This window comes from Macrobrachium nipponense, chromosome 27, assembly GCF_015104395.2.
Source record: "Macrobrachium nipponense isolate FS-2020 chromosome 27, ASM1510439v2, whole genome shotgun sequence".
NCBI classification, from domain to species: domain Eukaryota; kingdom Metazoa; phylum Arthropoda; class Malacostraca; order Decapoda; family Palaemonidae; genus Macrobrachium; species Macrobrachium nipponense.
This window is the reverse complement of record NC_087216.1, coordinates 17,603,585-17,629,210: the sequence shown is the minus strand read 5'-3', so window position 1 is coordinate 17,629,210 and position 25,626 is coordinate 17,603,585. Positions and strand designations below refer to the sequence as shown.

The 25,626-nt window shown below is 38.2% G+C and overlaps 2 protein-coding genes across 4 annotated transcripts in view; one reads left to right on the top strand and one right to left on the bottom strand.

The window, feature by feature from the left end:
- The window catches only part of LOC135200876 (acetyl-CoA acetyltransferase, mitochondrial-like), a 26,657-nt gene extending 7,991 nt beyond the window's left edge, over positions 1-18,666 (top strand). Inside the window, exons 9-13 of one of the 2 annotated variants that reach the window (XM_064229592.1) lie at positions 426-583; positions 2,001-2,117; positions 6,330-6,411; positions 14,943-15,111; positions 15,639-18,666. In XM_064229592.1, coding sequence (XP_064085662.1) covers positions 426-583; positions 2,001-2,117; positions 6,330-6,411; positions 14,943-15,111; positions 15,639-15,829 — 717 coding nt within the window. In that variant the 3' untranslated portion in view covers positions 15,830-18,666. Of the gene's footprint in view, positions 1-425; positions 584-2,000; positions 2,118-6,329; positions 6,412-14,942; positions 15,112-15,638 lie in introns of those variants that run through there. The other variant, XM_064229593.1, reaches the window with a different exon arrangement.
- Positions 17,945-25,626, bottom strand: part of LOC135200877 (UBA-like domain-containing protein 2-B) — a 141,076-nt gene continuing 133,394 nt past the window's right edge. For both annotated transcript variants that reach the window (XM_064229595.1, XM_064229596.1), the window contains one exon: positions 17,945-25,626. In XM_064229595.1, coding sequence (XP_064085665.1) covers positions 25,436-25,626 — 191 coding nt within the window. In that variant the 3' untranslated portion in view covers positions 17,945-25,435.

Below are 25,626 nucleotides of genomic sequence, written 5' to 3'. Positions count from 1 at the left end.
CATGGGCTGTAAAGTTATTTTTTCTTTGTGAAAATAGGTAGACAATCTTTTGTCTGCTTATACCATTTAAATTTCTTGGTTTTTTGCATGATAGTATAATTTTTTTATTGCATCCATTTCTGTCTTAAGAATAAATTAGCACTTGGAAAAAGTGTTGAGTAGATTTCATTATCTTAAAATAATGTTTGTAAATGAATATAGTGATTGAGGTCTTTGCAAAGCTGGTGCTCTGTTTACTGATTGTCTCTGTGTAGTTTGGGGTGTTTTCAGTTTGTTTTCAATAATTTCAACCATTTCAGAATTAAACAATTTTTAGGGACTTATTGTATTCTGTTTATTGAATTATTCAGTTTGATTGCTCATTTTACCAATAATTACAGTTATACTTCCATTATAAGTCTTTGATTTATGTTTTTTTTTTACAGTTGTTGGAGATGACAGGTGTTAAGGCTGAGGATGTTGCAATGTGGGAAGTGAATGAAGCATTTTCTGTGGTTGTGTTAGCAAACATCAAAATGTGCAACCTTGACCCAACTAAAGTCAACATTCATGGAGGAGCTGTCTCCTTAGGACATCCCATTGGGTGAGGATTTTTTGTGAATTCAGAGATCACAAGTTTGATAAATATGTCACTGGAGCTGGTTACTGCTCACAGTGGGTCTTACATGGCATACTGTAGATAGTAACTAAAGGTTCTTTACAGCCTCCTTTCAAGCTGTAGCTGCATTTTTTCCCCCATTCCTTTTGTGCCATCTTCTGTCTTGCTGTCCAACTTTAAATGTTTTCTGCCCTTTTTGAATAAGAAATCCTGTACATAGGTTACGAAGAATACCAAATGCATTATGAAACTTTGGCAAGGAGCTAGAGAGTTGTCATTTTGTATGCTGATGGGCATAATCTTAATCTAGTAACAATAACTGATGAATATATCTCACAGTTCTCCAGAAAAAACAGGTGTATGATTGAGGGAATTAATTGCTATTAGATGATGTAGCAACATATCCTACCCCTGATAGTGATTTTGAGACATCTGTATAAATTGCTGTGTGAACCTTTTTAATATATATATTGGGCGGTGTGTTATTTGTGATGTTTCATAGACAGTGGTGGCTCATTGCAGGTAACTAGTGAGGCTCTTTTTGGGGACAATTTATAAGTGCCAGCGCAGATTCTTAGCCCTTCATTACAATAGTAAGGTTGTATTTTGGGGACAAGTTACTAGCACCAGTGCAGATTGTAAGTCCCTCATTATAAATGCCGATCCATTATTATTATTATTATAAATGATTAGTTTATCCAGACCTCTGAGTCTAACAACGGCTCTTCTTGGGCTGGTTTTCTGGAATTGATCCTAAAAAAGAAAATTTAGACTATTTAGGAAACCAGTTTTACATAGGAACATGATGATCCTATTAAATTTGACATTTGTAGTCTCCTAATAATATATAGTAAGAGTCTGCTCAAACTTAAGTGCAACAGGCTCAGATATGTAACAAATACTAGACCTAAGAGCTTGCTGGTTTGGTTGATAGGTTATATTTCCTCTTGGTTATAGAGTGATTTTTAGGTTTTATTTATCTTGCATCTTTATAGTCTGTAACAAGTTTTTTCTAAACGGAGAATAAAAATGATATTGAGGAGGCCTTTGTGTTAGCTTTTGCTACAGCAAAGTAGGGCATTGCATACAGTATGTCCCAAGTAATACAAGTAAAATAATAAGAAAAAATTTTGTTGTGAAAATCTTAAGACTTGGGTTTTTACATCATTTTGTGGATTTAAACTCGAATCATGTATCAGTTCATGGTTTTTGTGTCAATATTGGACATATATTCCTGTATTTTTCAGTAAATCATTGGGAAACTGATTTTTTTTTTCATATAAACAGTACGTACTTGGAAATTGAAGACTCACTTGGTTTGTGATTCAGGTAGATATTAATAAGATTTCATTGCTGATACAGATCCTTAAAATGCTGACAATTTTTTTTTCTTTTTCTACAGAATGTCAGGAGCAAGAATTGTAGTGCATTTAGCCCATGCTTTGAAGCCAGGTGAGAAAGGTGTGGCCTCAATTTGCAATGGAGGTGGTGGTGCATCAGCCATTATGATTGAAAAGTTGTAAGTTCCCTATACATAATTTGTAAAATCACAATAACATTACTTAGGGTACTGAGGTGGAGAAGTGAAATTCTGTTAGATTGGAGCAATTGGAAGAATGTAGTTAATTTAGTGTCTAAATTAGTTACAGTAAGTCCTCGGGTTACGCTGGTCTCGACTTACGATGTTTCGTGGTTACGAACGCGCCCCCCCCCATAAAAATATAAAAAATAAATATTTTGCGTCGTTTCCGTCTTACGCGGTTTAGCGTCGTAAGCAACGTAAACAAACGCGAACTAGTTCCAGGCGCACGGCGGAAGAATACGCTTTGTGGGGGAGAGGACGGCGTCGCTTCGCTACGCTCAGTCCTCGCCCATACGCCATTTTGGTTGTTTACACTGCCTCTCTCTCCCTCGTGTTGTATCGTTTTTGTAACTTTTTGCTCTTTGTTATGGCTCCCAAGCGCAAGGTCGGACTCTTCTGATGGTAGTGCATCGAAGAAGAAGGCCATCACCATGGAAATTAAAGTGGACATTATAAAGCGATCCGAGAAGGGAGAAACGCCAACAAACATTGGCCGCTCGCTTGGCCTTAGCCGTTCGACCGTTGCTACCATTATCAAATATAAAGAGCGCATCGTTGAACATGTGAAAGGATCTGCTCCTATGAAAGCGACAGTGATAACTAAGCAGCGTAGTGGTCTAATAATTGAAATGGAAAGGTTATTGGTGCTTTGGTTGGAAGACCAAAATCAACGGCGTATCCCAATCAAACTAATAAAGGTAAGGAATTGTTCTCTCGTTGTTATTGATAGGTATTTACATTAAATCATGTGTATTTTTTCATGTTCCGACTTACGCTGAAATTCGTGTTACGATGCATCGTAAGAACGGAATCAACGTCGTAAACTCGAGGACCCCCTGTATTTTACTTTGTGAATATAGGACAAATGTATTAGTTGCATCAACAACTGTTTTGAAAATGTAGGGGACTTCAGTATTGAGTTTTTCAGTAGGCGATTGTGATGTATGAGGCATTGTAATGGGTTATTGTAGGTTTTAATACTAAAGTTAATTAGCCATTGTTCAAGATGAAGGTGACATTAGTGGTTGAGCACTAACTTTCATTCTTTATTACATCATGGTTGATAGATCTGTAATTATAAAGAATGTAGATAACATACATGAATGAAGATTCAAGAGTACTAAGTGTAAGAAAACTAATTAAATTGTTTTCAGTATTTGTAACACAGTTCACACCTTTATGTAGGGATAGTTGTCTGTCTTACTTATAGACAGTGGAACTTTACTGGTAGTTTTGGAAAATAAATTATTTTTGTAGCAGATCTTTATTTAACCTCAAGATGTTTAATAAGTATACGCCTTTGGTCATACTTTTTTTGATGCATGATTAAGAAAATATGGTTAGAACATAACAAAAATAATACATACCTTTTAATGCAATTCATGAATTGATTAATTGCAGTTATAGAATTTAGAACTTTTCAATGTGTCCCTACAATGTATACATATTTTGGACAAGGTACAACACTTAGTGTTTCTAATACAGTATATTTGGAGAATTATCTGGACTGTCCACAGAAGATGGAATTTAGTACATTTAGGTTTTGCATATCTTGAGTCTTATGTATTTTGCACTGGATCACTCATGTTTGTTGTTGTTTGATAATCTGTCTCAATACACCTAGTACGTACTTTTATTATTTTATTCAGGTAGTCACTAATTGGGTAAACATAGCATTAACTAAGCAACTTCATGGAGATAGCCGCCTACTTAGTTTAGCTTTCCTTGTGTTTTCTATTGTAGCCAATAGTGTAGTCCCTCACTGCATATAGCAGTATTATGTAGTTATTAGTACATATGATTTATAGTTTTCCCTCATGAACCTCGCTTTTACCATTGTACAGTAGGATTCCTTAATTTTCTGTGTACATTATTTCAGTTTTCTGTTTGAACACCCTTGCAGTACTATAACTCAAAGAAGAGAATGGTATTGAAGCATGAGCCATACTTTTCATGTCATATTTTTGAGAATGGCTCCCTCGTATTGTGATCTTCCCTACCTACAGTCAGAGGTATTCACTGAGGAATCCATGCAAAATCTATACATAGAACAGACCCTTGAACATTTGTATTCTTGAGAGGATGAAACATAAAAGTCAAAGGAAAAGGTACCAAGAAGGAAGCATAAATAAGCAATTTGTGATGCTACTGTATTGTATTTGCCAAACTGGATTAGGTCTGTTTTAGGTATTCCATCTTTTTCCCATTTTATCAGGGGCCAAGTCCAGATTCTGTCCTGTACATGTTTAAAGGGGCTGTAGTCTACCCCTGCTGGATCTGTGATCTGTAAAGAGATTTCCAGCCATGGGTCTGTTTACATAATTGTTCTGCATTTACCAATTTTTTAAATGACAGTAATTATCTCGTACGTAGAGATAGGAGTATTACTGTAGAAGACTTCAGTAAAGGTGTCTGAGAGACTTAGGATGTAGGTGTGCAAAATGATGATTTAACCAAGGTTGTCATCTGCAGAATCTGAGATAATACATAAGAAGTGCATAGGTAAATCTCAATTAATGCATAAGTAGTGCTGGTTGCGTTGTGCAGGACAGCACAAGTTATGCATATCTTATGTGAATGTCCAGACTGCAATCAGCGTCAAAATTAAGGTTTTGGGAAAAAAGCAGTTAAGGAAATTTTGTTTACTTTACTCTTATGGGGTTTTGTCTAATGATGATGATGATGATAATATTGTGGACCACTAAATGTTCTGTGCAACATATCTTCAGGTTCCATCATTGCTTTCTGCATGATTTGGTATAGTCATTGCCCTTGGTTTCCTATTATTTAGCTGTCAAATTATTTGGGCCTATTGCTTCAGTTTTTCAGCCTCCACAACACAACCTTCCACTGTACTTTGCCATTAATCGTAATGTCCTAGAGTCAAACATTTTTTCAAAATTTCCGTCTTTTTCCATGTCACTGGCCATTTTTACAGTATGTAGTGTATACCAGAAGTCTAGTCATCTCTGGAGTTTCTGCTAAAGCTGTGTGTTGCCTGCTGTCTCTTAGATTCTGCTTCACAGTCAAGTGTGTCGATTTTTGTTCTGATGGTTATTATTGAACTACTATTTTAATGTTTTGACGGCTATATTCTGCTCTAATGCATTAAGTTTCTGCTTTATGTTTATCCTGAGTCTCATGTTTTCAAAAGTACAGTACTTATTTTAGTGTGTTGAGACTTTTCACTACACAAAAGGAAGGAACAGGACTTCAACCTTGTAGATGGACGGTCAGTTGACTGGTTATTACACAGAAGCAGAAGTCTGTTATATGAGACTTTAAATTGCCTATAAAAGAATAAATTGGGCACGCTTGCTTACTGTCAAAAGCAGTGCCTTATTCTTTCCTGGAATATATTTCATAGAATGTCAGTCATTACTCAGATTGGTCTGGCTGTGGCAGGCGTAGGTGGACAATCTTTAAAAGCTGTTGACTGGATTCAGAACCTGCCAGACAAGTGATGGTTACTGTATTTTCCCAAGGCAGTGGAGTAGCTGCAAGTAGGGACATTTTTTACTCCCCTAGATGCTTATTTATCCAACCTTGTGTAAGATGGGATTATTGCTTGTTGACTTGGAGCATATTCTAAATGAGATTCTTCCAAATTCATTCAGTCATGGAGATTTTCATTAACAAGAGGTTATAATCATTAGGGAGAATTTTCAAGTGATTTTTATTTGTGGATTGATATAACCAAATTTCAGTATACAGTATTGCAGCTTTGCAACTGTATTCCTTCTAAGCAGTCCAAAATTTCCCCAACTTCAATGTTTGGTTGAAACAACTATTTTGATTCTCTAAAAAGAAAAAATACCATTAACTTGTGAAGGTATATAGAATTTCATTTGATGTATTGAAAAGCAAGTTAAATACTCCAAGTTGCAATAGATTGCAGTAATGTTAGTGATCTAAAATGCTCTGCAAGACCATATTTTGTAAATAACAAAATTAAATTATGAAGATTTATGAGGTAATAAAAGAATAATTGTATGTCTGATAGGGGCTTTTCAGAAATACTTTGTTGCAGTCTCCACAGTGTATAGCATATTTATTTTTAATTATTAGAGATTAATTTATATGTTCATGTTTCTGGTAAGTGAAATATTTCACTTTAGAGTTTGTGCTCAGTGCAATTATTCACAACAGGAAGCATGAGAAGAATTCAAGTAAACCAAAGCTGACCCTGTTTACAAAAGACCCATGTCCACTTTGTGATGTTGCACTCGAGGTAAGCTTTTACAGATTTTTGCATTAGTTTCTTAAATTTTACTTTAAGAAATTTAGATTTACTGCACTAAAATTAATCTGTATGACTCATAAATTCACTGCAAGATGAAAGTGGTGTACTGATCAGGCATTCTCTTATTTCAAAGTAATTGGTTAAATATTTGGAATACAGTTAGACTAGTCTTATCGGAAACATGAGATCCATATGTATTCAGTTTTTGGAACTCTCTTAATTTCTGAGTCTCCAACTCGGGCTTTCCCAAGTGTTGACGTTGAGATGTTTAATACCTCCAAAACTTGATTCACCTTTAGGCTTATATGCAGCCAAGTTATTTGTTGTCCGTTAGTTGTTTGCTATCAAGCAATGCTGTTTTCATTGAATTTAAGATCTAAAGTTGTTATTGCTCTGCCAGAACATAACAGTAGCATTGTAGGTGTCATAACCTCTACTAAGTATTTTCCTAAAAACTGATAACATGACAAATTTGTAACCAATTTGTATTTTTCATAACTAACAAACCTGAGGTTTTAACATTAGCATTTACTAGCGCCAAGCTGGAAACCGGTAGAATTAAAATTAAACTTGTGTGATCCAGGGACTATTAGCATCTATACCAGGTACGGGGCATGTATACCCAGAATGCCCACGGTGTCGTGTGACCCGCCAGTTATACTTCTAACCCAGTTTAGACTGCTAGAGGGGTGCTTCGAGGTGGGCCTTTAACTGTTAAGACCTCAGGTTTGTTAGTTATGAAAAATACAAATTAGTTACAAATTTGTCATTTGTTCATATACGAAACAAACCTTCAGTCTTAACATTAGGATAGACTTACTTATTGGAGGGAGGTAAGTCTCTAATTGACTGGGAGTTTGCCACCTATATCCATTTCCAAATATTAGGAGTATTCTAAGAGAATGGACAATAAACCCTTGAACCAAAGATATAAGGAAATCTATCGGTTTCCCTCACTGGGTGCTGGTATCATGATTGCCATGGTTTATAAACTATGGAAAAATAGGGGACCCTCAATTCTCATAAACCACTCTTGTCCCTTGTATCTGGACCTACCATCACCCCTCCCTTCCTTATTACCGAGGGGTTTGTGTTGCTACTGAAAAGTATACTATACTCTAACATAACTTTACAGTATGGCTGACCACCTCACCTGCATCTAGTCCGTTCCAGCTCATGATGGTACTCTCCTTCATACTGCCCATAGGTAAAGGAGTAGAAAGAAAGTAGTAAAGAAAAAAGACCAGTCAACCAATTCATTCTACTTTCATACCTTCATCTTAGACTAGACACAAACTGACCTGCCAGGGGTACTGGATGAGCTATACCACTTGCTGGGCCGCCACCACTGGACCCATGGAAAAGGTATCCAAGGATCTATGGGCAACATCTTTTAAATAAAAGGAAGTGAAAGTCGTTTGGCGTTTCCAAACACCAGCTTTCAGAATTCTCTCCTCAGACATATTCTTTTTGAATGCCAAAGAAGCACTCAAACCTTTAATGTCATGAGTCCTAGCCCTCTCCTGGCTATTTGACACCCTGTCTTCTGTCATGTAGGCATTCCTGATCGTTTCTCTTAGCCAAAACAATATTGTATTCCTGGACACTTCCTTTTTGTTCCGTCCTGTACTTACGAACAACCTCCTGCACCCCTGCCTGAGATGCCTTGTCCTCCTTAAGTACTCTCTTATTACCCTGACGGGACACAGAAGCATCTCATCTTTGTCCTGATCTACAAAATCTGCCAGAGAAGGTATGGATAAAGTCAAATCTGCCATCGACTTCCAACCTCTCGAGTGCTTAACAATATATGACAGGCCATGTAGTTCCCCCACCCTTTTGGTTGAAGCTAGGGCCAATAAGAAAACTGGCTTCAGGGTCAGGCTCCTATCTGTGGACTGCCTTAGTGGTTCGTAGGGGGGTTTTGTCAGACTACTCGGTACCATGGTCAAATCCCAATCTGGGGCTTTCAGTTCCTTTGGCGAACATGACTGCTCAAAGCTCTTCATCAACATGGCCAACTCCCATGAAGATGAAATGTCCACACCTTTCATGCGTAAGGCCGAGGCTAAAGCAGCCCTGTACCCCTTCACCGCAGATACAGACATATGCCTTTCTGTCCCGAGATATTTCAGAAAGTCTGCTAATTGCTGAATAGTGGCACCGAGTGGAGACAAGTTCCCTCTACGACACCAATCACAGTATGCTAACCATTTTCCTTGGTATACTGCTGCCGATGACTTTCTGATATTTCCTGCCATCTGCGCTGCTGCTTTTTGTGAAAACTCTCTCGCTCGCTAGAGATACTTGACAGTCTCCACCCGTGAAGTGATAGGGACTTCACCGACCGGTGGTACCTCTCCATGTGCGGCTGACATAGCAGGTTGTTCCATGGGGGTAACTCTCGGCACGTCTATCAGGAGTTCCAAGAGGTCCGGAAACCATTCTGCCTTTGGCCATAACGGAACTACCGGAGTCATTCTGAGGTTCTGAGACTGCATTACCCTGTTCAGAACCTGAAGGATTAGACAAAATGGAGGAAATGCGTAGACGTCCAGATTGTCCCATGGGTGTTGTAGCGCATCTTCTGCTACTGCCTCTACGTCCGGGACTACCGAACAATACACTCCCAACTTTTTGTTGTACCTGGTTGCGAATAGGTCTATGATCGGCCTTTCCCACAACATGAGCATTCTGTCCACTACTTGTTGGTGCAAGGACCACTCCATTCCCAGGATCTGATCCCTGCAGCTCAACTTGTCGGCCACTATGTTTCTTTTTCCCGGAATATATCTGGCCCTGATGTCTACTACATTCTCTACAGCCCACTGATGAAGTTGAACTGTCATCACATGTAACTGTCGAGACACTAGACCTTCTTGTTTGTTTATGTAAGCCACTACTGTGGTGTTGTCTGACATCAAAAGCACTGATTGCCCCTGCACCCTCTCCCGGAATTCCTGTAGTGCTAGAAATGCTGCTTTTAACTCCACCACGTTTATACGGAGTTTTCTGTCCTCGCCACTCCATTTTGCTGAAACCATCAGCTCCTCCATATGCGCTCCCCAACCTTCTAGTGACGCATCTGAGAACAGCAGATCCGGGGAGGGTTGCTGAAGGGGAACACCCACTGTCAGATTGTTGTCCTGCACCCACCACAGCAAGTCTTTCCTCACTTCTGCCGACAAGGGAATCTGCTCGTACAGGTGATCTACTATTGGTGACCAGAACTCCTTCATCCTCCATTGTAGAGATCGAAGGTGTAACCTCCCTTGTGGTACTAGCTTCTCCAAGGAAGTTAGAACTCCCAGAACTACCTGCCACTATTTTGCTGGCTGTGTTTGTTTTTTCCAGAAAGGCATTCACCACTTATTTGCATTTCTTTACTCTCTGGTCTGTCGGGAATACTTTGGCTTTTATTGTGTCTAACCATTCCCAGATACACCAGCCGTTGACTTGGATCCAACTGCGACTTCTCCTGATTTATCACAATGCCTAAGCTGTGACAGAACCATAGAAGGGTCGCCCTGTCCCTGAGTAATTTCTCTCTGTACTTTGCTATCACCAGCCAATCGTCTAGATATCTTATTAGTCTGATCCCCTGAGCATGCGCCCATGTCGACATGAGAGTGAACACTCTTGTAAAAACTTGAGATGTTGTCAATCCGAAGCACAGAACTTTGAACTCGAAAACTTTCTCTGCAAGACTGAAGCGGAGAAATTTTCTGGAAGACTGATGGACTGGGATCTGAAAGTATGCGTCTTTCAAGTCGATCGTCAGCATAAAGTCCTTGATCCTGACTGCCTGTAGAACCATCTTTGGAGTTTCCATTTCGAATCTTGTTTTTCTTATAAACAGATTCAAAGTTGACAGGTCTATTACTGTCCCAGTCCCCACTGGCTTTGGGTACAAGGAAAATCCTGTTGTAAAACCCCTTTGACAGAATGGATACTTGTTCCACAGCCCCTTCCATCATCTTCTTCACTTCCTCTTGCAGAATAAAACCCTTTTGAGGTTCTTGAGCATAAGCGAGGTGAGGTAATGGCTGTTCTGTCAGGGGTGGGGATACTTCGAACAGAATGAAATACCCGACTGAGAACATCCACCACCCACTGCTCTACTCCCAGTTCCTGCCACACCTTCCAGTGATTTGCCAGGCAACCCCCCCACTGGTGTGGCCGAGTGATGAGAGGCGCCTATCCTATTGTCTTGAGCCCCTTCCTCTTCCCATAATCCCCCTTCCTCTGTTATTTCTATTGTGAAAGGGCCGATGAGTTAACTTCTTTGGGGAAGAGGGTCTTGTTGCTCTATTAGGGACATTATGTCTCACTGACTTCTTCTGAGGTATTTGCTGCTGCCTTACCTCCATAGGATTAGCCCGACTGCTAGATGTTTTCCTAACTGCCTGCTGTACCAATCTATCATTAGTGCCCATCCTTCCTCTACCTATAGCCTCTTCTAGTATGGCCTCTGGCAACAGCAATTGCGACTCTAAGATATTCCCATTCCTCATTGCTAGCAGGGAATCCAAATCAACAGTGCGACTTAGTCTAGCCAAAGCTGCATCCCTTCTCATTAGCAGGATATTTGCCCTTACATTGGCACTTAAATTTGTCAAGTACGCAATTGCTTTGGCACCTGATTGTAGTAATCTAATGAACATGATTCATCCACTACCTTCCTCGTCACTTATAAGGATGCAATCTTCGCAACTGCTGTCGACCAAAGATCCAGCCAAGAAGCAGTCTGAAAGACAGAAGAAGCTGTTGCTTCTAACGTAGCAGCCTCTGGCAAGTCATCGAAGGGCATTCCATTTTCACTTGATGTAAGGTTAATCCAGGCCTTAACCTTACCACATTTGGGTTATTTTGTCTACATAGTAAAGGAACCGTCGGTGTCTTATAATATTTTCTATGTTTCATCATTGGATGAGGGATAAACTTAAACAATCTATTTGATCTGAAGGAATTATCCCTTCCCGCAATCCATGCGTTTACGTGTTGTGAAACGGACTCCGCATGATTTGAACAAGGCAATTCATACGACACCTTGGTATCCTTTTTCACCCCAAACACCATGTCAATCCTTGGAGGAAGCATACTGGCAGGTGTTTCCGTTCTCTCCGAAAGGTTATTGAATTGACGGATCAAATCAATCACCTCTGCATACGAAGCCAGAAACTTGGTTCTCTCCTTCCTCCGGTTCTAGCGTACTGTGCTCAGCCACAGGAGACACTATCTCACTCCTATCCCCTGACAAACGTCCGGGTGCTTCGTGGCCGTCTGCCCCTACGGCCGCGGCCTCTTTGATCTCTGATGACCGCCAACGGCTCGATCCCGAACAGTCAGCAGGAGAACGAGACCGCCTCACTCCTTCTCTGTTCGCGGATCTAGAGCGAGAATCTTGCCTATAACTCCAAGATGAAGGCTCTCTCAAAACCAAGCTCGCTTCCTCTCCGTGACGACCGTCGGAGAATTCGGCCTTGATCCTTCATCCTGGCGGACAACGCCTTCCACCAACGTATCAGACGAGGTTGCCAACTCGCTATTCTTCGACCTTTTAATAGGAGCCTTATCATCTTTCCTCCTTATTTTAAACGGTCTTACAGGCGAAAACGGTATCTGTGCTCTATCCCTTGCTGCACTTTTCGCCTCCAACGTCGATTTCGCCAACGACACTAGTTTTTCTTCGACTCTTCGTAGTCTCTACTGGCAACTCCGTGTCGGCCGTTATCCCATCGGCCATCGACTCACTCGCTCGTTCGGACTCTTGTAAACGGCTTCGTCCTCTAGCTTTGAGCTTACCAGCCACTGACTTCTTGCCTTTCTTGCTGACTGGGATGTGACAGTCCTGGCCCGAAGATGAAGAAGAATTCACTCTTTTCCTCTTGGCCCGAGGATCAGTCACGAAATCCAGTATCCTCCAACGCTTGACTGGTACACGCCGTGACGTCATCGAACTTAGCGATGACACCGAGCTAGAGGAAGAAGACGAATCATGCCTTTTCTTTTTGTCTTTCTTATTAATTTTCTTCTAGATCTTGTAATTTCTTCATTACAGTGTGTACTACCGAGTCAGAAAGCGTATTTGAATCCGGAGGCAGCGAATTAGACTGAGAAGCAGTAGGCTGTGACGTCATCGCGTCTGCCATGTCGGTGTGTGACGTTGGTTTTGATATCACCAATCTTGTAGGGAGAGACTGGGCTGCTGCTGCTGGCATCCCCGCGTTTGCAGCAAAACTACCCCCAACGTTCTGCATCGCCGTAAACAATGAAGTTGTTGGCGTAGTCGCGGCATTATTTCCCATAAAGTGCAAGCCTGGGGGATGAGGAATATTCAGCGCTGCTAGATTCTGCTGGAACCGTGACGCCATATAATGCGACAGCAAACCTTCCAAGGTAGGTACGCCTGGAAGGCTTAGCGCCGCCCACGTACCTTCCATCCTGTTCGAGTCAGGAGCAGGCACCTGGAACAAAGATGGCGATGCTCCCCCCTCCCTGCTGGGAACAACGGAGCGTAAATATTTTGCATCAAATTACCCAAAACCCCTCCTGGCGTTTCTGATAACGAACCACTAGGAGAAACCGAAGGGGTATTGGACAAATCAAAGGCAGGTGGCGAAACATATGGAGCAGTCTGGTGTATTGCCAATACAAAAGAAGCCGGCAATGCTTGGTCATCCAAAGATGGCGTCGACTCCTTTCTTTTGTACTGGCCTTTCTCATAAAACTTCCTCCACCGTTTCACCGACCAACCACAACAAACAGAACAAGGATTAGTAATTGTACATACATTTTCTCTGCACCTACTACAAGTTGGATGAGGATCCGTCGACACCAAAGTTAGGAATCTTGAACATGGAAATCCACTGACTCCAGGGCATTTCCTTTGTCTTGTCTTCGAAGCGGAAGAAGATCCCGACAGCGATACAAAACACCCATCTCACCACTTATTCTTACAGCTCACACCCACACTGAGCACACTCAGAGAGAGAGAATTAATAAGAAAAATGAAAGTGAAATGGATAAAAACGGGCAAACTAAAACTGGCTTTAAACAGATAGACAGAGAACACGTCCTATCTTAAAGGCGGTAGAAAGATAACTGGTGGGTCACACGACGCCGTGGGCATTCTGGGTATACATGCCCCGTGACCTGGTATAGATGCCAATAGTCCCTGGATCACACAAGTTTAATTTTAATTCTACCGGTTTCCAGCTTGGCGCTAGCAAATCCTAATGTTAAGACCGAAGGTTTGTTTTCTATATGAACAACTCAACTTTCAATGTTACTCTTTCAACTTTCAAGGTTACTCTTTCATCTGAGATTGTATGCTCTGCATTCCATGTTCTAGCCTGGATCTTGGATTTGAGATACTGTACATTTAGTGTTGGGGTTGATTTTTGTAGTCCACTCTGGCAAGTTTGTTCAAAGTTGCCCACAGTCCTACAGATCATGTAAGGTGTGATGTTTGATAGCTAAATGAAAGTGGACTTTGCTGTTCATACAAGTGAAACAAGATCAGTTATTTATTGCTTCTAACTTTGGTTTCAAGATATGTAAATGTTTCATATTGAGTCTGATACCACTAGGTTTTTTAGTTGTCTTCTGTAGCAAGAGTGGTAAGATTTATATATATCGTAGTAACAGAACTATATTCAGAGGGAAAATATAAAAGATTTGAGTTCAACACGTCAACTAAAATTGATGCGATCCTTTAAGTGTGAAACTGGACTCTTTGAGATTAGGTTAGACTTCAGTTACATGATTATGTATTATGATTTTACAATAATTTTTTTTCTGTGATATTTATAATTTAGTTTTCCTACTGTATAAGTAAGCATATATTCAATAGTTTGAGAGGTTGTACTTTTGCTTCAAAAGTGGAGGTATGGGGTAAAGTAACTAGTGTATCAAGGATTTTCTTGACACCTTAAAATTACACTGTGGTGCACTTTATTCATTATTAAAGGTCGTTTACAGATTTCCTTCAATCTGTAGCTGTACCCATTTTTAGCTTTTTACTTACCATTATTTGGCTTTCTTCCTTCAGTCTTACTGTTTGACTACCCCAATACCCCTGACCCCCCTTATCTCTCCCTTCACTAACTGAAGGTCCCTCAGTGCTTGATTTTAAATTATTTTCATAAATCAGTCAATCAGTATTGAATCTTCATCTGAACAGCTTGAGATATAATCCAGTTGTAGTGATGAAATAGGGAAATCATCTCCAAACTCTGTTGCACGCATTTAACTATGATAATTATAAGCCGTGAGAGTTAATTTATATACTAACATTAGTAATATTTTGGCATTGGTTGCAAGTAAGGATAAATAAATTTAGCCATTATATTTCAATTTGTTGTTCAAATTTTGTCAAAATTCCATTTTGTAATGACAGAAACTTTCCATATCTTATAATTAATTTAAGAATTCAGATTTATACTCTTTAGTTTTCATAAATTAACATATATATATATTTTATTTTTTTACATGATTCTTTTAATTATACTTTTCAGGTCTTAGAACCACTGAAAGAGCAGTTCATCCTGGAGAAAGTTTATATTACAGAACCACAAAATGAGAAATGGTTACGTTTGTATGGTTTTGAAATACCAGTCTTCCACTTTGAAGGCCAGTTTCTCATGAAGCATAGAGCAGATCTGCCCCTGCTGCAAAGAAAAATAAGTGAGTTTCACAGTTCTTGAAATTTCAAATTTATAAATTATGAAAAAGGGAATTTTGTGAAATCTTACCAGAATGTGGCTCACCCACTTATCTACTGCGAAAGTAATTTTTTTTATTATACTTTTTAAAAAAAACTGATATTTTGGGAATGGACAAGATGATGCTCTGAGGTGACTCATGACTTTCCAACCTTTTGGTTGTACAGTATATTGAATCTGGTTTATTTTTCCACTGCCTTTTATGTAGGATACTCATTCCTTATGTGGGAGGATAGTCTCTCAACTGACTGACAAGTTAAAATCCCCACCCAAAAATGCCATGATCCCAACCACAAATAGAGCATGGGACCAATGATTCCTGTAACTGCCTGTACATTCTGGCAGAGGGATGCAAGAACAATAAGACCCCAAGCCAGAGTGAGGAGTGTAACTACTAAAGAAGTTCCAAGAATGAAGTGTTGGCCAAAAGACAAGTTAGCACAAGTTGGAAGACAGATTGATTTGACAATAGCTCTTTATTATTATCAGGTCAATCAAGAGAAGGGAAGATGAAGTCACACCTTATGAGCCCAAGGTTCCAAGTTGGGATTAAGTCTACTTGGGTTGTGGCCCATTCAACATGCACTCGGCCCAGCTGCTGTTTTGCAGAGGAAGAGAGACAGAGCCAGCAGCTCAAAATTCAACATTCATCCTTATGCCATCTGAGTACCCTAGGTTAGATGATGTTTTGCTTAGGAGGAACTTGAAGATTACAAGCTGTTGGGCAGGAGAGAATATTTGGGTGCCATGACCTGCAGAGACAGCAGATTGCAATACCACTCAGCATGGGGCCAACGAGGAGGTACAGAGTTATCTTGAAACCTGGAGGGACAAACACTTGGTTGATCACAGCAAATCAGATGAATTAGAGGAACAGGCAAAGAGATAAGCAGGTTAGTTTAGGGGCTTCTGGAAGGCATCCTACAAGGCAGTCCAAAGGATCTGGAACATGAAAACAAGCTGACAGCTGAACAGCAGGGCAAACTTGTGCATCTGCAGGGTCAACTAGCAGAAGTGAAGAGAAGACAGTTCTTCTAAAGTCTAACTAAAGCATGACATTGTGAGGTCTTGACCAGTCGCCAGAAACATTAGGGCTTCCTAGCTTCAGATTCAGCGATCTTTTAAGCATTTTTCAGCAGCTACTTTATGTCCATTTTTAGAACTGCAAATACTAACGTATGTCAGACACTACAAGCTTTCTAACTACTGTATGTATTTGAAAGCTCTTCCTAATTTGTTTATAGAATTGTTCGCCATTTTATATGTGTGAGAAAACACATCTGACAGTACGCATATATACATATATAGATGTTGCCTTGTCAAATGCTACTTTTCTGCTCGTAAGAGTTTTTGTCCTGTCAGGTAATTTGTGACAAATTAGAATACCTTGACTCTGCATCTTATTCACTACATCGTATACTGATGACCCAGATGATGATCAACACTTCCAGCCCATCCAGTGACAACACCATAACGGCAAGCATCTGTCTACTGCCCTTCACAACCCACAACCAAGAGGCTCTTCAGAGCAGAGACCATCTTCAGATTTAAGATGATCTCCTCATCCTGCAAAGCTGATGCCAACCTCAAGTTACTGCCAGAAGATGTTTTCAAACAGATTGCAGAATGGCTTGCCGACCAACGGACCATTGTCACCTACGAAGCACTGAAGGCCTATCTAAGGTCATCCTTCAGCATGCTGCCCACCCTCAGGGCTAGGAAATTCCTAGGCTGTGTATCTAGGGATCACGTGTGTCAAACTTAGAGGCAATGCTGACTTTTCTGCTTACCTCAGTAGAAGTGTGATCAGGGCAGAATCCTGAGCTGTCCTTGTATCTTGGGCATGAGCTTACTCAGATCTCAGTGAGAACCCTGTCTACACCAGACAAACCACTTGCAGGCGAGTGAACGCTCATCAACTCTCCACTAATGAAGGAGCTCATTCTAAGCAAGACCTACAGATTTCTTTCTTCTTAGAAGGAAGAAAGGGCAAATGCAACAATGTGGAAAGGGTTTGAAGAGGAGGAAGATATGCAAGCATTACTAAAACTTAATCCATCCACGCACGCATCTTACTTTCTTAGCTGCAGTAAGACATGTTGAAGGCAGGTGGTAACATGAGAGGTGTATGGCCAGTGCTCCATACCATGGGGCATCTCCGCAGGGAAGATTATTGCAACAGCAGTGATAGACAGGTCTCTCTGAAAATCAGAGGCATAAAGATCTGTAAGTACTCCAGCAAAGCTACCAATGAAACACAGAAAAGCAGTGGTGAATGATGAATATGGCCTGCAGTCTCGGATGAGGAGAGCATGGCATATCTACCCATGTTGGCTCCTTGTGGGAACACACTTGTCTTCTAACCTCATTTTAAAAGCACCCCCCAGACGAAGAGGAAGAAGCTGCAAAGATTTGTTGGTATCAAAGTTGAAGTAATCCTTCCCTGAAGATCTAGTGATAATTTGTGGCTTAATTTTGCTGCTGCCAAACCTCTCCAATGCCAAGACCAACCAGCATACTTCTTGCATGACCTAGCCCTGCAGAAAAACAGTATAGATCACTCTAATGCCAAGGACATAAAAAGTGGTGCATCCACTATGATCATTCACAATTTTTAAGGTTTGATTTTTATTTTCAAATCCATACTGAACGAAAAATACAACATACATCCAACACAAATGGGTGAAAAGTCTCTACTTTGTGGTCAGCCGAAGAAACTGTACTGACTTACCACACAAGTGGTGTTGGTTTGCACTTCAGTAGGAACAGTCTTTATGCAAGGCCCAATCAAAAAGTTTGAATTTTACATCATGTTTAATTAAATGAAATCTATGATACACAGTTGACAAATATTCCACTCAGATGAGCACTTCCAGGGAGGAATACCAAGTGGCACTGACTGGACACGTCACATTTAACTCCAGTCATTGTTGAAGAAATGAGTCATGAACAAGTTCTAAAACATACAATAACTACAAATTTACTTTAGCTCATAAGATGACTGTTGGCTGTGGAAGTATTGGGGAAATCAAGCCTATTACAAGTGTTTCCCACATAAGACACCTGGGGCTCATTCACTTAAAAGCTGAATGCTGTTACAATTCAAGTAGGTAGTGTCATTTATTTGGTGAATTTATTTCAACATTGAGCAAAACGATTTTTTTTATGTCAAAATGGAATCGCCTAAATCAGCCATTAATATAACATGCAAAAGCAAATTCCCTTGACAGCTTATTTGAACAATACAAATATATGCAGTTTTCCCAGCTGAATCTGATTGCATTGTGTTAGTGTAAGTCTAAGTGAAGTGATCTCAGGTGCAAACAGGTATGTGAATTGTCAACAATGTACAGATGATATTCGAAAATGAATATCTTAAACTGGGTACGTTTCTTACGCAACTACTTTCAAAAGTAGTCTGTGAGAAATAAAATTGTAAGTTAGTATTTAGCTCTATTCTTATTATTGTAACCTATCATACATCTATTTACACAAAATAAACTGCAGCATATTTGAAGATATTCCTTCTTTTCCTCAAGAGTTTTTGGTGGATACAAGCAATATGAGACCTTAACTGTAAACAATCAATGCTAAACCTGACTTCAGCAGCTGACAAATAGAACAAATTCTTGTACTGTTGATATAAATAATACATTAAAAGCTAGAGATCAACTTAACACTTGGTAATAAATAAAATTAAACTTAATTCACATTCATATGGACACCCAGCCATTTCCTACAGTGGCTTGCATAACTGCACACAGGTTCAGATTCAGCCTGTTCTGGCTACGTTTACTTATAAATGTTCCGATTTTAATAAAGCAACACTGTATTTGAGACTGAAAAAAATCAGAGGCAACTCTGCATTGAAACAATCATCTGTGAGGTAGACGTCTGATTCTGCACTGACAACTAACAGTTTAAGGCCCTCATACTAAGCATGGCATTTTACTCCTGAGTTTTTTATGTGAAATATGTATATATTTTGTAGCATTGCTTTTGTACAATATCTCGACCTTGCCAACAATATGTAATACGTACATAATTACAAATTCAATAGAAACTAATGACACAGTAATCCTAACTCCATCACTTATAGATGAGTGAGATGAATACTATTCTGTATTCTAATACTGTCAACTCCTCCTCCTGAAATATGAGGAAGCCAACAATTCCAGCCTCCACTTAACTACCCACAACGATTAGTTTTTACCTTCACCTTACAAATTATAATATTAATAATAAAGTGTGAAGAGACAACTGATCATAACTCTACCCCAAATTATATGTAATGAAAAATAACATAATACAGATACCAATTTCACAAAAAGGAGCAAAATGTTAGGGTAATGTTACACAAGTACTGTAGCTTTAGACATTTTCAACTTTTTTTTTTATTTGAACCTTGAAATGTAAAACTATATATGAACCAACAACTTTTTTTATTAAAATTACAGGAAGTGACTATAATTCATCCCACATGAAACAATTTAAAATGTTAACATTCCATTAAATATGGCTTAGTGCAATGATTAAATTTCCTTAAAATTGTCCATACTCTTCAATACCACAGCATTCAATTCACTTTGCATACCTAATTTAAATGCAAAGACAGTATACTTAAAACTGGTATCCTTCCTTATACAAGTACAGTATTTGGGCAACTGTCTAGCTGCTGAGGGAACATTTTCTTTTCAAGCAAAAAATAAAACCTTGACACCTCACAAGAACTTGATTCTTAACTTACATGCGCTCAATTCCTTAAAAATGGTAATCGATATAATTAAAAAAACAAAAAAGTTCCTGTCAAAGGCTTCAGATCCTAATAACCTATGAACAAAAATTCCATTGCAACAATGTATTTTTCTTCTCTTCACTCACTCCTACCATAACTTTAACTTCTATACACCTTGTATACCCATGCCTTATACAATGAGTGCAGTTCCCAATTCCTTTGGACAACGCCTAGAAAAAAGGGGTCACTTAATAAAATATGGATTAAGGTACTTTAAAAACTATCAAGAATCATGATAGGTCAACAATGTAGTTACACAAATTTTCCCGTAGGAGAATGAGAATGAGAAATAGCATCTTTACTGACCTTTCTTAATATTTCCAGAAATTACCAATTACAATCTCTTGTTTTCCATGAAAACATTTACAATATTGCAAACTTGGCTGCCACTATTGTTCTGTACAAAATGCCTTATTGAGGATGGTATAATAGCAACATATACGAATTTCGAAGCAGCAATAGACTGAGCCACACTTAATGGTTAGTCAAGTAAATAATACATGGAGTTTCGTGTTACAGTAACTGAGTGACAATTAGCCTCACCATTAATATATATAAATATATGCTGTGAATATAGGTGGCTAACAGCAGAATCAAAGGAATAGGTCATCGAACTGTTTAAGATAGGAGAGTGGCATGGAAGTATGGGATGAACTCTGTGGTGTGTACCAAATGTAGTCACAAGAAGTTATCGACATTTTAAAATATACTTGTAGTACAAGATTTTTGAAGCCAAAAATTCCTTACAATAAAGATAAGAGAGGAATTGAGAACCCTGTTGTGATAAGATGGGCAGGTCTAGGAGAGGTAAACCATTAACTTTGGGGACACACTGGACTGTGAAGAATGATTTTATAGGGCAGTAAGAAAGAAAAACTGACTGCAGCTCAGATGAAATGAAGAGAAAACTAGCCTGCTTATAAATAAAAATGTCTCATTAGTAGAGAGAGCAGACTAACAGTGAGCCCAAAAGACCTGTACAGTGCTCTTCTATGCACCATTACCATGGGCACTAAAAATTATCATTGTGATTTTGTTAAGATGTAACCACAGAATATTAAAATTCTTGGCTGGAGTACAGTGGGAAGATTGTATTGCAAATGTGAAATTGGAGTGATGTGGTATCAAGAGGATGGAAAAAAATGCAATCTCTCACGCAGACAAAAGATGAAGAACAGTTGGTCATAGACATGGAAGTAACAGAATGAGGGCCTGTAAGAAGGCCAAAGAAATTATAGAAGAATAGGATACATGAAAACCTAGACCTGATGCTGATGGAGAGTACAGGCAGAAAAAGAAGAGGATATTTGTTTCACATCTAACTCCTATGGGGAAAAGCTGACTGAACATTTCATGGTGATGTTATAAAGTACATACATAAAAACATTATCAGCCTTTACCATTCCTATGCAAGTATATTTTTTTTAACTTGATCAACAATGAATTTTATCTGTCATAGTATTTAATGAAATTAACATTTACCAAGGGAAAAGGAGCATCATTTACCAAGGGAAATGAAGCATATAGGTATGATAAAAAATAAGTTCGGAGCAAAAAATATGTAACACTATTAGAAATATTTTCAGGAGAAAAAAAATATGTAATGCCATTAGAAATATTTTCAGAAGAAACTTTCATGTCTTCTCTTATAATTCAATGACACCATTTGAAAATATAAAACAAAAGCTACAGTGAAATAGTTTTTAGTGATCCCATCTAACACAGGGTTCTTGTATACAGAACTGAAGATATATATCACTAAGTACAAGACACCAACACATTGCATTATGTCTTCACATAAAAATGCAGATATTCTACCCTGATGTGCAATAATGTGAAGTGTTTACAGGGTAAGATTGAATAGGCATCATGTTCTTAATACTGAAAAATTGAAGACTAAAAACAATGAGTGTTATAATACCTATATTCTCCTTCCCATTCTTTGGAAATGTAGGCCTTTGCCACCTCAACACGATATGTCATGACAAGTTAGCAGTAATAATCATTCTATACTTTCCAGTTTTTCAGTTTTTTGAGTGTTTGCTTTTGTTTTGTTCTTGCCTTTCATAAAATGTTATACAAAATAGCATGAAAACATCATACATAAATACATCTACTAGCATTTGGCATTTAACTTAAGAAAACTATTTGATTATTACCAACATTAAATTAGCAAGGTCAAATGTTAATGTACACATACAAGAGGACAAGACAGCAGAAATAGAATAAAAACATCTTAAATATTGAGCCACACTTACATTCAAATGTAGGATACTTTGTTGGTTTACAGAGCCATTTCATTACTGTACTTGCAAGGTTGAATAGTTTACATCTCAATTTAGTTCTTAACTTCTGGCAGCTTTTAATCTTAGAACACCAAGAAATCTCCAATTCTCTCACAGCTGTCAATGCTCTAACTATTTTCCCTTTCTCATGAACCTTGAATCATCAATCAGTTTCAATATTTTGAAAACCTTACCATGATTCTAATAAAATAAGCCCTAACAATTTTTTTAAAAAATACTAGTTTGCAATTTAAGATTTATGAAGGTATCAGATTTTCAATGTAAAAGTTGCCACGGTATACAGAAAGTGATATAAAATACCAGTTTTCAAAAGCACCCTCTTAAAAATAAAGTTTCAAACCACAGCCTTCTGAACAACTGTAAACTATTCTTTAGATACACATCTGACTGTATACAATAATACCATAAGAATGTAAAAAAAAAAAAAATGACTGCACTAAACTACTGTACACGGCTCTATAAAAATTTAGTGTACATCAACTTACTTTCCTCCTGGATATCTCAAAGGAAGCTCATCAAAACATTTAATCAGTAAATTACCAATGGAAAAACACCTCTTATAAAATTTATACCATTCTTTTTACTCTTTCTAAACTATACATGTTACTTCAATAGTTTAAATTCTACATTTCTCCATTACAAATTACTGCATCTAAAACTACCCTTACAGAGAACAAGTACCAATTTACTGTATCTATTCAGTTTCCAATAAGTTATGTACCTTAAAATGCAGAAACTAATTATGAACATACAGGTAACAAACACCTAGCATTCTTTTCAAATACCCAAAGTACAAAGTCTCTTTAAATTACCATATAGACTGTAGGAATTTAAAATTTCTCCACAAGAACGTGAAAAATGTTGTGAACCAAATGTGCAACTTGGGTATAGTCAGAGTTCTGATAAACTATTTCAGTTGGACTGCTGTGAATTTCTGTCTTGCAGTGCAATATGTTTACAAGTGTGGATAACTTCACAGTAACATGTAACAAAGTGTAATCTAATCAAATGCTCATGGCTTGTATGCAAAACAGTTCAGATGACCTAGAATTTGGAAAAACTCAGGTAAGATGTAATGTGATATATTTCCAATAAAAATTTTAATAAGAGTTGATCAACATAAAATTAGTTAAATACAAATACTATCAATATCTAAAATAAGGGAGTATCTTTGTTTCTACATATTTTTTTAATTATAATGCTGTACCCAAATATAAATTATATGCAATATGCTTGAAATATAAGTAAGAAAGACCAGTGCTTTACGATTTACAAAGAGTTAAAGACTGCTTTAATTACTCAACAATATGTACATACTAATTGAACATACTAATGAGGAGTGTCTGTCTAAATTCACAACAGAGTTTCAAAACACAATTTATTGTAACTGGGTATCAACTTGAACTTTCAACTTGAATACAATTACTTTTAATGAAAATTTTTTCCTGTCCAAAACCAATACAATTCAAGCTGAAAAACCATCCTTAAAAAAACCACACTAGTTATCATGTTCTCCTAAGCCAAAGCAACACTGCAAAATGAGACTAACAAAAGACTATACAGACACAAAATCTGGTAACACATGCCTCATAATGAGAATGGTGCAAAAGATCTAATGCACAGCATAAACGATATACAAAAAATGCTTAAATGTTACTCACAAACACCTACAATGGACAAAGATGGTTAAGTATGAAGGTTAGTGTTGTCATTGTCTCAAATGACAAGAAACCATGTTATTTTAGGGAGTTGACTTTAAACGAGAGTTGTGTTTATTTTTTAAAAAGATACCTTGAGCTATGAATCATTGCTGAGATATATACAGTAAATTACCATTACAGTAACATTCACCTTTCTGATATTCTAAGAAGAAAAATAATTTATCTATTGTATAAAAAAAAAGCCTTCGGATATTTTATGCTAACTACAGGTAGAGGTATAGACTACTCTAAAGTACTGTACTCTGAAATTTACCATTAAGTCAGTGGTGCAAACCTTAGTTTTGAATCCTGTGACCGTCTCTTTTGACGGATGAATCGAAGCCTCCAATCTATGAACATCACTGCTGAATTCACTACTAAGACTGGGCATTGTGTGGAGGGCACGGCACAGGAACTAAAGTAAGAAAAATGCTGGAAGAGTTGAATAACAAATGTGAGAGGTGCCAGCCTGAAGATCATCAACAGCAAAATATCTACTTGTGGCAAATGAAATACAATACAAGTATTAGAATCTGCCGGGTGAATCACTGCAGACAAAAGATGTGATCAAGTTCTGTTATAAATCTGACACTTTTCTGATGTCTCTGGAATACTGGTATCCTCTCAAAGGTGATGCTCCCATCACTGCCTACAAACAGCTATGTAACATGGATTACTGGCATGCCACTATTTTATGCAACAATCAAAATTGCTTTACTAGTCTACTTTAAGTGGACCTGGCAATATAGATAGCCTGGGTAATTATGCAATATATTTCTCAAACAAGAATTAGGTAGCTGGTATGACTTTTGGATAGCAATGACATCATATTTATACTTTTTATCTAGATAAAATATCCATTAAAACACCGGTCTGTCCTTTAGGAATGGAATACTTCGAGCATAAGTGACAAATAAATTATAAGAGATGTGAACTAATACACTCAATTTCTTTTCTGGTCATTTTCACTTTGATGTATGAAAGTTATTTCTAGACTCTCAGAAGCAGCTCCATGATCAGAGAACTTAACTTTATCCACAATAGTACCCCCAGACACTTCAGATTCAAGAAAAAAAAAAATGTTGGCTCTAATTCAGTGGGTAAAGTTGCACATTCACTCTTCTGTACAGGCTGCATCATGAAACACTTGGTTGCTCAATTTCTAAATATGCAGTGTTCATACTTTTTATAAAGAAGAACAACTTTGAACATCAACCTTCCAACAACAGGGCAGAGCAACTATATTACTGACAGTCACAACAACAGGGAACAAATAATGACTATCTTATTAATATTGTCTTTGCTCTACAGATACATGTCGTCTGGAGGGTGGAGCAACAGACCCTTCCACTTCCACATCCCCGCACCCTCCAACTACCACTGATGATAAAAATATGTCCACAGTTTACTCCATCCCACTTAAGTTTTATAATGACAAATTAAGGATGCATTTATTGTTATCTACCTCAGTTAACTAAGCTAAACTTATCTTTGTGCATTAATATTATTTGCAATAATTTGTCTTGGTTGCGACTGTTGATGTTGTTGTTGCATCATCATGGAGGAAGGCTGTGACATAGGAGCTTGGAACTGTGTTTGTTGATACTGGGGAGCTTGGAACTGGGAAGGTTGGTACTGTGGAGCCTGGAACTGTGGAGGCGGAGGGGAGAATCCTC